The sequence below is a fragment of the Durio zibethinus genome, chromosome 4, assembly GCF_047325235.1.
Source record: "Durio zibethinus cultivar Kanyao isolate XHJ-2024 chromosome 4, ASM4732523v1, whole genome shotgun sequence".
Classification (NCBI taxonomy): Eukaryota; Viridiplantae; Streptophyta; class Magnoliopsida; order Malvales; family Malvaceae; genus Durio; species Durio zibethinus.
The window spans coordinates 37,020,092-37,034,232 of NC_143165.1; the positions used below are offsets into that span (position 1 = coordinate 37,020,092).

Genomic DNA, 14,141 nt, shown 5'->3' on the forward strand with positions numbered 1-14,141 from the left:
CAAAATACAAGCGGAAGTTCCTATATATCTTGGTGTAAAGAATTGGACATGGGCAATCAAGCCCAGCACAATAAATAAAGGGGAGTAAAGTGATCTCTGTTAAGCCCAATTCTTAAGATATTTTAGTAACTTATTCCATTTCCCTTCTTTGAACTAAAGTTTTTTTTTTTTTTTTTCTTTTTGTTTTAAGAAACCAGAGAATCCCAAAAATTCCAAATTGAACGGGTAGTTGCTAGGGGTTGATCAACTTCTTGTCCCAAATGTTCATGTTTTTATGGTATAACCACTCAAACTGATAAGGCACCTGCTATAGCAGTGAACCAGATGATATTTGATGATACCCCTAGTTATTGTTTACCTCTTATTTAAGCAATAAATGATAATCAGATTCCATGAACTTAAAGTGATTTTCCTAGTCAAAATTGAATGCTTTTGAAAGTGAAGTGCTAGAAAAGCAATAGTCCAAAGTTATTCTAATCCACTTGATTCAACAAACCAGTCCTTGAAGATTCATATTAAATAAAAGCAATTAAGAGACAAACATGAAGTAACGTACAAAAAGAGAGACATTCCCTAGATCAAGATCCATTTGGAGACAATTCAAGTCATCAGGTTTCTTTGGACCTGAAACATTGACCTAAACAAAGAACTTTATAGTCCAGATTCTCCTACAAAATGTCCAACCAATGGCAATTGGAAACCAAGCTTTTCCAGTTTCAAGTTTTTCTTATGGAATTTCAGTGCAGCCCTCAGCCCACCATGGATATGAACATAGACCCCAGTTATGAATATGAAGGGATTGTAGAAGATGATGTTTTCTATGCTGAGATTAGAAGACAGATTATACTCTTAACAGCAGATGATGACGAAGATTATCAAGAAACTAAAATTTTTCCCTCCGTTAACGCTAGCAAACCGGGATCAAACACGGCAGTCGGTAACATCTCTTCTTCGTCACAATATGGCAGCTATTTCAGTTCGTGGGAAAGCGAGAACACAAACCCCGTACCAACTTGGCTTGCAAATCTGTGGAGAAATGGCAATGGAACTGGAGTGTTTATCCCACGCATCAACAAATCCAGTAGACGTCATAGGCCAGGTATGCACATTCTACATTATAAGGGCAAGATTTCATTTCAAGTACATTTCTTTTCTTTCTTCTGGTTTCAGTTTTGCTATCGAAATGAACGTTCGGCAATGACCAACCTTTACCTGGTTACTAGCAGAAAGGATGAACAAGAGAAAAATTTTGCAGGCCAGCAGAGGCCAAACAATCATGAACAAGCAGAACCCATTGCAGGCTCCACAGGATGGGAATTGTACATGTCGGTCCAATTATGTTATTTCCTTAAACAAGATGCTGTAATAATTTGCTGGATTACTTCTATCATTGATTACATTAGAGTTTGTCAAAGGAAATTTTATTACACCAACATACTACGACGACAAGAATCAACATGTAAAAAATATCTAAAAGTGCTTTTCCATTCTGACATGCAAGATTATCATAATTTTGGATACAGACAATACATAGAACTGACATGTTGGTGTTATCAACATTGTTCAATGCTTTCAAGCATTGAACTATCTACGTTGGCATCGCAGTGATGAGGTGATTAACACCATCATGGTCTAGGAGGATATGCCTGAAATGTGAGATTACTACCGACAATCACAACACATGCTCAGATCCTACTTAATATACAGCTCCCTTCTTCATGCTGCCAATAGGCGGAAATTTCCCTAAGATTGCTAACAAAATTACAACGACAGCAAACATAATTGAGGCCATCATGGGACATTTCACACCATGCTTCACCTTCGCCATCCCAGCATCTTCAATTAGTTTCAAAAGAAGGTGAATGGCAGAACTATTCTGTGCAAAGCATTAATGAAATCAAGAAGAGCTTCATGGAATGAAAGAATCAGTCCCTAGGTCGGGCTGACCATAAAGAGCTAAGTGCCCGGAGCCAAGAAGTGTAATCACTAATAGCTAGCAGGGCCCGTGCTGCTTGAAGAGTGGTCAAAATTCGATGCATTTGCTGCGGAGTTTGCTGTCTCAAAAGGTCAGCCTGGAAATTGAAGTGAGACTCGTAAAAATTTGTAATAAGCACTTCAGTTCATAGTTAGGTAAAAGCCATTTACCTGGTGAAGGAAGTTCTCCAATATGGCAAGCTTGCTCATTGCAATTGCCATATGGCCCATGGAGTCAGCAACATTTCCAGAACCAGTAGGACCTAAACATGCAGATGAAAGGGTGTCTACTAGAGATTGTTGCAAAGCTTCCATTCCTTGTGACAAGTCATCTTCAGCCTGTTGGGAGGATTGCTGCATATTACATATGCCCATTAATTGCTGGTCTGTCAAAGGATCAAGGTGATTTTTAAGGATCTAAAGTTCCAAAATCAAAGAGTTAACAAAAACGGATATTTCAACAAAATTGAAAAGGGATTAGATTTAGATAATAGAATGAAAACATCAAAGAAAAAAGCACCTTGATCAGTTCAGAAGAGCGAAATCCTCCCAACCACATGAAACACCTCTCTGCAGGTGTTTTCCACAGGCCAGAAAGCATGTGAAATACATCTGCCTTAGCACCAATGCCTTTTAGCCTGAAAACCTCATCATAATGTGCCATGACACCCTCAACAAGAATATGCAATTCATTCTCTCCCATATGAGAATTTACAGCTGATCTTAGGTCATTTATCAGTAGTTGATGTTCATCAAGCCAGCGAGCATAGTCCATGTCAAAGGCCAAGGCCCCTGGAAGCATAACCAATTATTAAACCATGTGAGGAAATTATCTTTTAAATAATAAAAATGAATAAGTTCTATCTATAGTTATCCACCTCGGTAAAGATGATAAATCAGGCTTGCAATGCAATCAACTCTATTGCTCATAACGATCAGTGCATTATACTTTATAAGTGTGGAAAAATTAAGAAATAAATCAGTGTGAAAACTAAATGTATATTGAAAACTGCTCATTGAGAATTATACAAGAATCGTAGGTTTATATACAACTAACTAGGGGTTAAACTAAAATATTAAATCTTCCTAAAAAACTAATCCTATAATTGAGGGTTGTCTATCCTAATTTTAGGGATACAAATACTTAATTCTAAAGATACAAATATAAATATACAGATTACAAGATTACAACCAGCTGTAAATAAGTGTTTTCCCATACTCCACCTCAAGCTGATGAATAGGTATTTTTCATTTCCCGCTTGAAAATAATTTCTTGAAATGTTGCACTGCTGAAACTTTTAGTCAACACATCTGCAAGTTGACCCTTAGTTGATACATAAGGTGTACAAATCAATCCACTGTCTAGTTCTCTTTTATGAAATACCGGTCTACTTCAATATGTTTTGTTCTGTCATGATGCACAGAATTGTGTGCAATGCTTATTACAGACTTGTTATCACAGTAGAGTCTCATTGGTCCATCCCACTTGATCTTCAAGTCTTCTAGGATAATCTTTAACCATAGTAGTTCACAAATTCTTTGAGTCATTGCTCTGAACTCTACTTCAGCACTTGATCTTGCCACCACATTTTGTTTTTTACTCCTCCAAGTCACAAGATTACCACCTAAGAAAGTACAGTAGCCTGAAGTGGATCTTCTATTAGTTACTGAACCTGCATAATCAACATCTGTATATGCTTCTAGAACTAACCCTGAATTTCTTTTGAATAAGATTTCTCTCCCAGGATTGACCTTCAAATAGTGCAATATACGGTAGACAGCCTGTAGGTGCACTTCTTTAGGACTATGCATAAATTGACTTACCATACTCACAACATATGCTATATCAAATCTAGTATGTGAGAGATAAATGAGTCTTCCAACTAATCTTTGGTACATCTCTCTATTTACAGTAGCATCTTCATTAGCTTCTTCAATTTTATGATTAGGATCTATAGGGGTATTTACAAGTTTACATGCAAGCTTTCCAGTTTTCTTCAGAAGATTCATCACATATTTCTGTTGTGAGACGAAAATACCATGCCGTGAGTGAGCTACTTCAATTCCTAGGAAGTACTTCAATCTCTCTAACTCTTTTATTTCAAATTCTCTAGCCAAACACTGTTTTAGAGATTCTCTCTCTTTTTCATTATCTCCAGTTACAATTATATCATCAACATACACTAATAGAACTATAACTCTCCCTGAATCAGAGCGCTTGATAAATAATGTGTAATCTCCTTGACTCTGTTTATATCCCATTGCTAGTATCACTTTGGCAAATCTCCTGAGCCAAGCTCTAAGAGACTGTTTAAGGCCATTTAAAGCTTTTTTCAACTTGCATACTTTGTTTACTTCTAGATGACTTCTAAATCCCGATGGAACCTTCATATATATTTCTTCTTCCAAATCACCATGTAGAAAAACATTCTTTACATCAAATTGTTAAAGCTGCCAATTGTAATTTACAGCCAATGATAACAAAATCCTAATTGTATTCATCTTGACAACTGGAGCAAAGGTTTCCTGGTAATCCACTCCATAGGTTTAAGTGTAACCCTTAGCCACTAACATGGCTTTATACCTTTCAACAGTACCATTTACCTTGTATTTTACAGTGAAAATCCATTTACACCCCACTGAATTTTTTTCTTTAGGCAACTCTACCAATTCTCATGTCTGATTTTTCTCTAAGCCCTCAATTTCTATTTTCATTGCTTGCCTCCATTTCTCACTGGATAATTCCTCGGATAATGTAGTTGGAACAAAAAGTGTTTAGGCTCACAAGAAAATTTTTGTGGGATGATGACAATTTTTCAAATGACACAAAATTAGAGATTGAATATAGTGGATGCTTGGTACATTCTCTAGTTCTTTTCCTAATGGCAATAGGCAGATCATAATCACTAGTTATAGTTTTAGGAGATTCATGCTCATTTTGAGAAACAGAGTAAAAAACTGTAGTTACCTCATTTTCAGAGTTAGAATCAAGTTCTTGGACTGGCACTAGTTCAAGATCTGAAACTTTTCTTCTTGAGTACACCTGTAATTCCTTCATAAAATCAAGAACAATATTATCCTTTGTCACATCTTCTATATTTGGAATGGGTTCAGACTCAAATTCAGTGTTTGACTTGGGCTCAGCAGAAATAGGTTTCGACTCAAAATTAATGGGTGTAAATGTTGAAGAAGAGAGCTAATCAAGCAAAAAAAAGTCTATCCTTATCTTTCATGAATGAAGTCTCGCTCTGAAGAGAAGATTGAGTAAAAAACATTTATTTTTTTCAAAAGTAACATCTACAGACACATAAAATTTTTTGGTAAGAAGATGATAGCACTTATATCCTTTTTGAGTTGCAAAATACCCCACAAAAATACACTTAATTGCTCTTGGATCCAACTTTCTCCTGTTATGACTGTGAACATGAACAAATGATGTACAACCAAATATCCTAGATATGAGATTGTTTGTGGTATTGAGGTTAGAATAAAATTGTGAGAGTAGTTCCATAGGAGTTTTAAATCTCAAAACTTTTGAAGGTAACCTATTTATAATGTGTGTGACAATGAGAACAGCTTCCCCCCAGTAAGATTTAGGTACATTTACTTGAAAAAGAAAGGCTCGGATTGTGGCTAGTAAATGATTATTTTTTCTCTTTGTCACTCCATTCTGCTGTGGAGTATCAACACAAAATGACTCATGGATAATTTTCTCTTTTTGAAAATAGGTGAATAGACTCTGGTTGAAGTAATCTTTTGTATTATCAGACCTAAATCTCTTGATTCTCACTCCAAATTGATTTTGGATCGTGTTTTGAAAACTTAAAAACACACTATTCACATCTGATTTGAATTTAAGTAAAAAAACCCTAGAGACCCAGGTACAATCATCTATGAATGAAATAAACTATCTCACACCAAAAATATTAAAAATTGTAAAAGGACCCCAAATGTCATTATGAATCAAGTAAAAAGGAGTAGAACTTCTTTTGTTACTGATTAGAAAAGACACGTCTATGCTTTGTAAGTTAGTAAATATCACAATGAAAATCTTCAACATTTAATCCTTTGAACAAATAAGGAAACATGTTTTTCAAAGTTTCAAAAGAAGGATGTCCAAGACGAAAATGATAAAGCTAGATTTTGTTTTTATTAGAAGATTTTTCAGAAAGAAATGACAAAGGTAAACTATGCTTGATATTACTTGTGTTATTTGATGTCTCAAGATAGTATAGTCCATCCTTCTCTGTAGCAAGTCAAATCATCTTTTTCGAACTCTGATCCTGAAATTCACAATAAAAAGCATAAAAAGTTACTTTGCAATTCATATCTCTGGTAAATTTTTGTATAGAGATCATATTAGTAGACAATCCAGGAACATTAACATTTTTTAGAACAAACGAGGGATTAACTTGAACATCTCTTAATCCTGCCACTGTAGTAAGTGAACCATCTGCAACAACAATTTTCTTATTACTAGGACACAGGTTATATGTATTAAACTTTTGTGACAAATGTATCACATGGTCTATGATTCCTGAGTCAATGACCGAAGAACTCGTAATAAGCTTAGCTGAGACATTTAATCCATGAGAACCGAAAGCTTTACCTGAACTAAAAACTTTACCCAAAGAACATACCACAGTAGACTTTTCAAGAATTTTCAATAAGTTTTTCAGTTTTTCAATCTCTTCCCTGTCGAACTCTCTTTGTTTTTTATGCATCTGTAGTACTCCAGTGATTTTTTCAGTTGACATTTTCTCAAATTGATTGGTAGTGATATCTTTTTTTGAAAGGGTTCGACAATGAAGACCTAAATAGGATTCGACAATGAAGGTCTAAAATAAAAGTCAGCAATGAAGACTGAAAATTTTGCTTCCCAAGAAAAGCCTAAAGCTCTGATACCATGTGGAAAAACTAAGAAATAAATCAGTATGAAAACTGAATGTATATTGAAAAACTGCTCATTGAGAATTATACAAGAATCTTAAGTTTATATACAACTAACTAGGTGTTAAACTAAGAAACTAAATCTTCTTAAAAAACTAATCCTATAATTGAGGGATTATCTATCCTAATTTTAGAGATACAAATACTTAATTTTAGAGATACAAATATAAATATATAAATTACAAAATTATAATCAGCTGTAAATAAGTATTTTCTCACAATAATTAATTTTCTTTATTTACTACAATCTCAGTCCTAGCACAATGCGCTCTCTGAATGAATTTAGTTTTTCCTATATCCTTAAGCCAAATCGGTTGGCTGTCTAACACCCGTGTGAAGATATGGGTGAATCTCCACCTTTAATTAAACCAATATTCGTCCTATCCTGTACCTTCAACAACTCTTATGCATACATGTGTCTTTCTTAGGTTCACCAGACTTCAGCCATCAATGAACGGTATCAGTCTAACAATTAGCAAAAAATACATGGTTATATATATACCTTCCCCAATGTTACGATGCAAGGGATCGGAAATTTTTTAATTGCAAGGAAATCGCACAAATACTAAATGCATTTGAGAGAAGGGGCGAGGATGATCAAAATAATTTCTTTTGCATGTGAAATTAACAATGCAGGCAATATGATCCCTCCAAGTAACACATTTAGCAGCTCTGATCCAAAAACTAATGTCATCACTAAGATCTCTGAATATATGAGCATGAAGTATGTCAACAATGCTTAAGAGTGCAAGGTTGGTCCAAAGCTATGAAAACAATTACTGCATACAGCTCATATTGACATATGTGGCTAGTCATTTGTGGTTGAGGCCACAACTAAATAATTTTCCCAACCTTTAGTACTCCAAACTAAAGCTCTTCAAGGATAGCTTTAGAGCTGTGAATGAAATACTAGTTAACACTATGAACTGACGCTGGAGACATTATCTAAAATTTCCTCACCATTTCCAGTAACTGAATGGCCATGCTCCCCAGAAATTCCAGATGCAATAAAAATACCCTGCATTAAAACATGAAGCTAATTAGAAACAAAAATAACTTGACTTACATGGTAAAAAATAATAACAAATATTATAACTTTTGAATCTATGGAGAAGAAAAAGTAAGAGGAAGTGCATCCTGAACTAGAGATTCCACATCCCCTCCCATAAGCCCCATACTTCACTAAACAGAATTAATTCTTATACCTGCTGTCGTGCTCTTTGAAGCTCTTGCTCTAGTTGCATGAGCTTAAGTCGACTATTCTCAAGCTGCTGGACATATACCTATCCAAAAACCAAAACCTATAAATGATCCAAGCATGCTTCATTGATTAACTAGTGAAAAAAAAGAAGGCAGATGACAACCAAGTACTGCATTTTCATATACATTATCACTAGAGTCATGCATTTTTAAAAAGCAATTGATAAGGGCTTAAGGTATCAATACACTTCTTCCATTCTTTTGCTAGACCATATTTTAACCAAAACATTGAACAACCAGCATATCAAAGAGAATCCTCATATATCTGTACAGAAGAACAATAACCTTACAGGACCAATAGAGACTTTCTCAGAGGAAAAGGTGCATCTGATTACTTCAACTCAGAACATTCACCCAAGGGCTTAAGCCACTAGAGTGTGTAACCATCTCTGTTGACCTACCTCTTTCATATTTATTCAAGTGTGGGAGTAAACATTTTAAGCATAAATCAAACCTGTCACTTAATAAGTCACTGAACTTTTGCTTTGAATACCTTAGACAACTATTCTCAGCAACATTCAATTATGGCATAGCAGATAACATACCTTTCCCCAAATATTGATATCCATCATACTTTAGTAGTAGCGCACCCACTGCCCTTGCTTTCAGCCGCAATGCAGAAATAAAGCACTAAAACCCCATGCAGCCTTCCTACCTCTCCCGTATTGACTAAACCTTAACTAGCTGAAGACTAATAGTATGACGTGACCATGTAGCTTCTAGTTCCATAGATCAAAATTTACGGGCATTTCAAATCAACTGAATCTACTCGAAGTTGGAGAAAAACGGAATATCAGAGAGAGCCCCTGAATCCCATTTTTCCACCACAGAAAAGGAAAAATATATAAACAAGAAATATGCACATTACCTTTTTCCTCAACCTACTCTTCCTTGCAGCTTCTCGATACTGAGCCAGCCTGCGAAGTGTCTGAAGAACATAAACAAGAAGCCACACAGTTGGCTTTCAAATATTAAAATTGATTCCATAACTTCAACAATGTTTTACAACCTTTTGGTCACCAGTTTTTGACTTGGATTGATCCACAGAATCCACCGTAATAATAGCTCCACGTTGAACTCCATGAAGCTATAACAACATTAATAAGTAAGAAGCAATTTAATATCCCACCAAAGCCAACCAATTTAAAGCAACACCAGTACTCAGATTTAAGCAACAATTCACTATCAAATCAAAAATATTACGTTGGCAACAATTCGTTTATCAAATTTCTTTCATCGGTTAACAACAAAAAGTGTCGGCCAGCAAATTTTCAAGATCATTTTAAAAGATGACGAGTGTCGAACTAGGTATGAGAACATTAGAAATCGTAAGCATTAATTACTGTCGTCTGATTTAGGCAATCCTACTAATTAGGAAGTAATCATCACAATCACCCAACAAGTATTATAACTTTGTATTACACCTAGCAAAATTTTGGAACAAAACATGATTCTAATGCATGCAAATTTCTAGCTTAAAGGTGTTCCCATTGCAGCAACACACGAAAGAAAGAAAGAGCACGAAAGAAACAGAGACAAAACCTGGTTTTTATCATCGGTGCCAACATCGGTAGAGGTGTCAGTCTGTTGGCTATTATCAGCAAGGCCAGAGTTACCCCAGTTTTCTATATGCCCACTTCCCAACGAGGCACCAAATGTTGTCCCCTTCTCATACATGAAATGTCCTGTGTCCAAGCACCCCGTTCCAGTTGAAACTATCTCTGTTAACCCAATGCTCTGCACGAAAGCGATACCATTTGCTTAGAGCACCAAAACAATACAAAATATATACAAAAAAGCTTATGTCTCTTATGTACAAAGAGTTTGGGTGGGAAGGGGGGTTGAGTAACGTGTTCAAGGCGCCAAAGTGCAAGCTATTAGCAACAACAGCAACATTGCTGGATTTTAAAGTAAAAATGGAGCCTAAAAGGAATTTTATAAACAGAGAAAGTAGTTAGAGAAGCTTAAGGTTCCAGGGAGCAGTTAGGAAAAGAAAAGAAAAAAGGAAAAAAAAATATAATTTTAGATAAAAAGGGAGAATACTTGGGCTCAAATCGACAGCATAATCGCGATGAAAAGCAGCAGCGGGATGATCAAGCTCACCAAGATCCGAGAAACGCGTCTGGTGACGGCTATTACAATCGTCTCCTCTGTTTTCAACTCAAACAAAGACACTGAAAGAGTTAGGACAAAGACAAGTTTCTTTCTTTGTACTACAACAGAAATAACCATTGCCTTGTAATCAAGACATGCACTATCAATTCAACGAAACAAAAACCAAAATAATGGCTTAATAAGGAAATAAGTACGTAAGTAAATATACCTGAGAAAAAAAAGAAGAGTGGCGAAACATGTATGGGTTTGTAGGAGCTGCAGCTTTGAAGCTCTGCATTTTTTTTCTTTTCCTATAAAGTGAGAGTCTGCTGCGCTGCTTAGAAAGAAATGAAGGCGCTAAGAGTAACACAGAGAAGTGTCCTTCAGGGAAAGGATCTTTAATGGAGGAAGGTGAGCGTATCAGTACGGGTCAATTTTCGTTTTTGAGTTTTAAAAAAAACATCAGGTTTTTTATTATTGCGTTCAGACTTGGGATTTTAGTTTACCAATAAAACCGCACCTTTGCCTGCATCACTCCATCCTTCTCTCCTTGCTCTGCGTCTGCTTCACTCTCCCTTCTTTACTGCCAACTTTCGATCGTTTTTGTATCTTTCAACAGGGTTTCTGTTGATCGAACAATTTCAGAATAAGAAATAGGAGTTCATTTATTTGGATCCGGTACAAATTAAGAAAAGTTTTGAGGAGACTGCATTACTGGTTGTATTACAATTTGTTGGGGAAAGATATAATAAGGTCTATGAGGAATCTGTTGTGGAAGATATCTTTTTGGAACGTACTGTAGTGGTATATATCGTGGGTTTGGATATATGTTTTGATGAAGATGAAGAGGATGAAACCTTTTTGGTTTGCCTCTTTTGAATGGTTCTCCATGTGTTGTAGAGGTTTTTTACTTCTATCATCTGGGCGATTGAGATAATCTGTGAGAAAATTTTTGTCACGTTAATAAATTCAATAGTAAAACTACATTGATATAAAAAATTATATCATCTAATCCTTGTTAGTTTAGTTTCTATCTTTTTGTTTTTTAAAAAATCTAAGAACAAATTGATTATCTGTTTTGATAATAAAATGTTTTGGTGTCAGAAAAATATAAAATTTGAAAACAATATTTTTATAGCTAATAGTTTTTTTTTTTCAAAAATAATATATTTAATTTTGAACTTGTCAAAATTATAACTACAAATAATTTCATTATTTTAAACTTTTGCTTTTAAAATACATCCCCGATATTTATATGAGACATTTGTTTCTAAAATCAGATAATCTTTTTGTTTAGAAAAATAAACTTTTGAAATATCTATAAGTTTTGATTTTATTTGTTTAATAATATAAGAATCATGATCCGACCAAGAAAATTTTACATTCTTTTTGAGTTTTTCTTGTAAACGTTTCTCTTTTTTAGAGAGGTTTTTAAAAAATTATCTCCCATAATTAAGAAGATCTAGAAATTATTGTAAATGGCTTTTGGTTGTTCTGAAAAATCTTTTGATTTTTGAAATAATATGATCTTGAAGAGTAAGACCATATGAAGAAAGATTTAATCCTAAAAATTCTATTTTAGTTTTTTCTAATTGGAATGAGTATTATACAATGCATAATAAATTCTTGAGCAATAATATTTAAGTATGTCTTGTGTTTAGTAAGATTTTTAAAAAATACTAATATATCATCTATATAAACACAATAAAAATTTTTTATAATTTGAAAAAAATTTATCTATCTACCTTTGAAATATTTGTGGAGCATTATATAATCCAAAAAGCATAACAATCTATTGATAATTGCCTGTTAATATACTAAAAGCAATTAAAGGTTTGAATTTTTTAAAAAACATGATTTGTCAAAATCCTGATTTACAATCAAATTTACTAAAATATTTTGTATTTTTTACAGAATTTATTAAAATATTTTTTCTTGGTGTAAAATACCCATCGAAAATAAGATTTTGATTAAGTCTCTTATAGTTGAGTATCATACGACCTTTCCTCTTTTTTTGTTGAGAATGATTTGTGACTAAAAAAGTTGAACTAGAATAAGAGTTATTTGTTGGTTCAATTAACCCTTTAAAGAGTAGATCAGAAATTTAAATTTCAAATTTATCTATATTTTATTTGGTATAGATCATTAATTTGACTTTGATGATCTTTGTTGGATCAACTATTTCTATCTTACATATACGGAGACTTCTATTTTATAATTTTAGTGGTTTTCTACTAAAATTTTTTGCTATAATTTTGTATAATCAATGTTTTTCATTGATCATTTGATTTCAGCTTGATTTGCTTCAGGATAAGAATCTTTGTCACAAATATTTTTGTGATTTCTGATAAGGGCTATATCTATAGATTGTTTATCTATAGTGAGTGTAAGATTGTCAAATAAAAAAGAAATCAGAAAATATTGATAAAGAAAATTATTACTTAGAAGTATATCTTCATGCATATGAAAAAAAAAATATAATTTTAGGAATAATAAATTTTTTATTTTAAAAATAAACATGAATATTTTTTTCTTTAAAATCAATAATAATTTCTTTTCCATCAATTTTTATTATAACTATAAAATGTTTCTTTAGATTCTCATTTATTTAATGATAACGTATTACTCGTACAACTAAATATGATTGCTTAGTACCTATAAAAATATGAAAAGAATAAGGTTTAAATTTTTTAAAATAAAATTTTTCTTCAATATATTTATAAAATCTTTTTAATTGTTTATTGAAAAAAATAATGACATTTTTTCACTAATTTTGTAATAAGTGATAATAGCAAGACTTTTATTTTCTTCTAAGTCTAGTTTTTCTAGCTTATAGAAGGTTTAGCAGCAATATCTGTCTCAAATTCATTCCATGATTGTTGTGCTTAGAAACTGGAAAGGGAGAGAAACGGAAACAAACAAGTCTCCTCTCTAATGTTTTCTGGCCATAGATAAAGCTAGCAACTTGTTCATTACGTGTCTACGAGAAAAGAGAGATTTTTAGTCAAAGAGAAATTAACGTTGAAATCAGGGGAGGATGAGAGTTAATCGGAAAGTATTGACTTTGCGCAATATTCTCAGCGATTAGTATTTAGCAGCTAGCAGCATTGCAAATTCCATGCATGCATGCATAAACAGTGGGTAAATGAATGATACATTTGCTGATGTTGCGATTATTGTGTGCACGCTCTGAACAGGCAAGTGAGTAGTAAATAGCCCACTCCCCAAGAAAGAAACCCCCAACCCTTGTCTTCTCCTCTGGCCGTCTCTCCTTCCCTCTCTCACTTCAATTCCTGTTAAGCTCTCTCTCTCTCTCTCTCTCTCAGCTGAGAGCCTAAACCCCGATTCTGTCTTCTCTCTAGAGCTCTAGAGGAGGATGTTGCTACTGGCTGTTAGGTAGAGCTAGGTTTGCTTTGCTTGGATTCCTTTTCCTTGTCTATTTTTCCTCTATCATCTCTGTAAATTTGTGTACTGTTACACGTAGACTCTTATAGCCCCAGGGAAAAGTGTCTGCACGTTTTGATGATGTGATGGTGACGAGATGTTATATAATTTAATCCCCGAACAGTACTTGTCTCTTTCCTAAATAAAGAAAAAGAAACATGAACTTCAACGAGATTAAATTCAATTCATCTAAGACAAGGGGGTTTGCTTGAAAGCAACCGCAAGGAAGGGAGGAACCAAGGCCCCGGGGCGGTTTTCTTGGACCAAATGTTGCAGCAGAGCCACAGCAGACGATATTTATTGTTTTTATTAATTAGATTTTGTTTCTTGCGGGTTTAAAAATACTAATGTATTACTATTTTAAACACATATTATACAATAAAAACAAAAAATAATAATAATAGCGGTTTCTGTTTACT

At 33.9% G+C, this 14,141-nt stretch overlaps 2 protein-coding genes across 2 annotated transcripts; one reads left to right on the top strand and one right to left on the bottom strand.

Moving 5' to 3' along the window:
- Positions 1 to 177: 177 nt before the first annotated feature.
- On the top strand, positions 178 to 1,608 carry LOC149519400 (uncharacterized). The gene has a single exon (XM_089760280.1). It carries the CDS (start codon positions 676 to 678, stop codon positions 1,606 to 1,608), a length of 933 nt encoding a protein of 310 aa, XP_089616406.1. The 5' UTR covers positions 178 to 675.
- On the bottom strand, positions 1,361 to 10,576 carry LOC111287357 (transcription factor TGA2.2-like). The gene is made up of 11 exons (XM_089760281.1): positions 10,494 to 10,576; positions 10,228 to 10,334; positions 10,048 to 10,107; positions 9,727 to 9,944; positions 9,194 to 9,271; positions 9,053 to 9,112; positions 8,130 to 8,207; positions 7,885 to 7,942; positions 2,495 to 2,766; positions 2,146 to 2,391; positions 1,361 to 2,072 (listed from the first exon to the last, which is right to left on the bottom strand). The coding sequence occupies exons 1-11, from the start codon at positions 10,574 to 10,576 to the stop codon at positions 1,926 to 1,928; spliced, it is 1,407 nt and encodes a 468-aa protein (XP_089616407.1). The 3' UTR covers positions 1,361 to 1,925.
- Between the last annotated feature and the right edge of the window lie 3,565 nt (positions 10,577 to 14,141).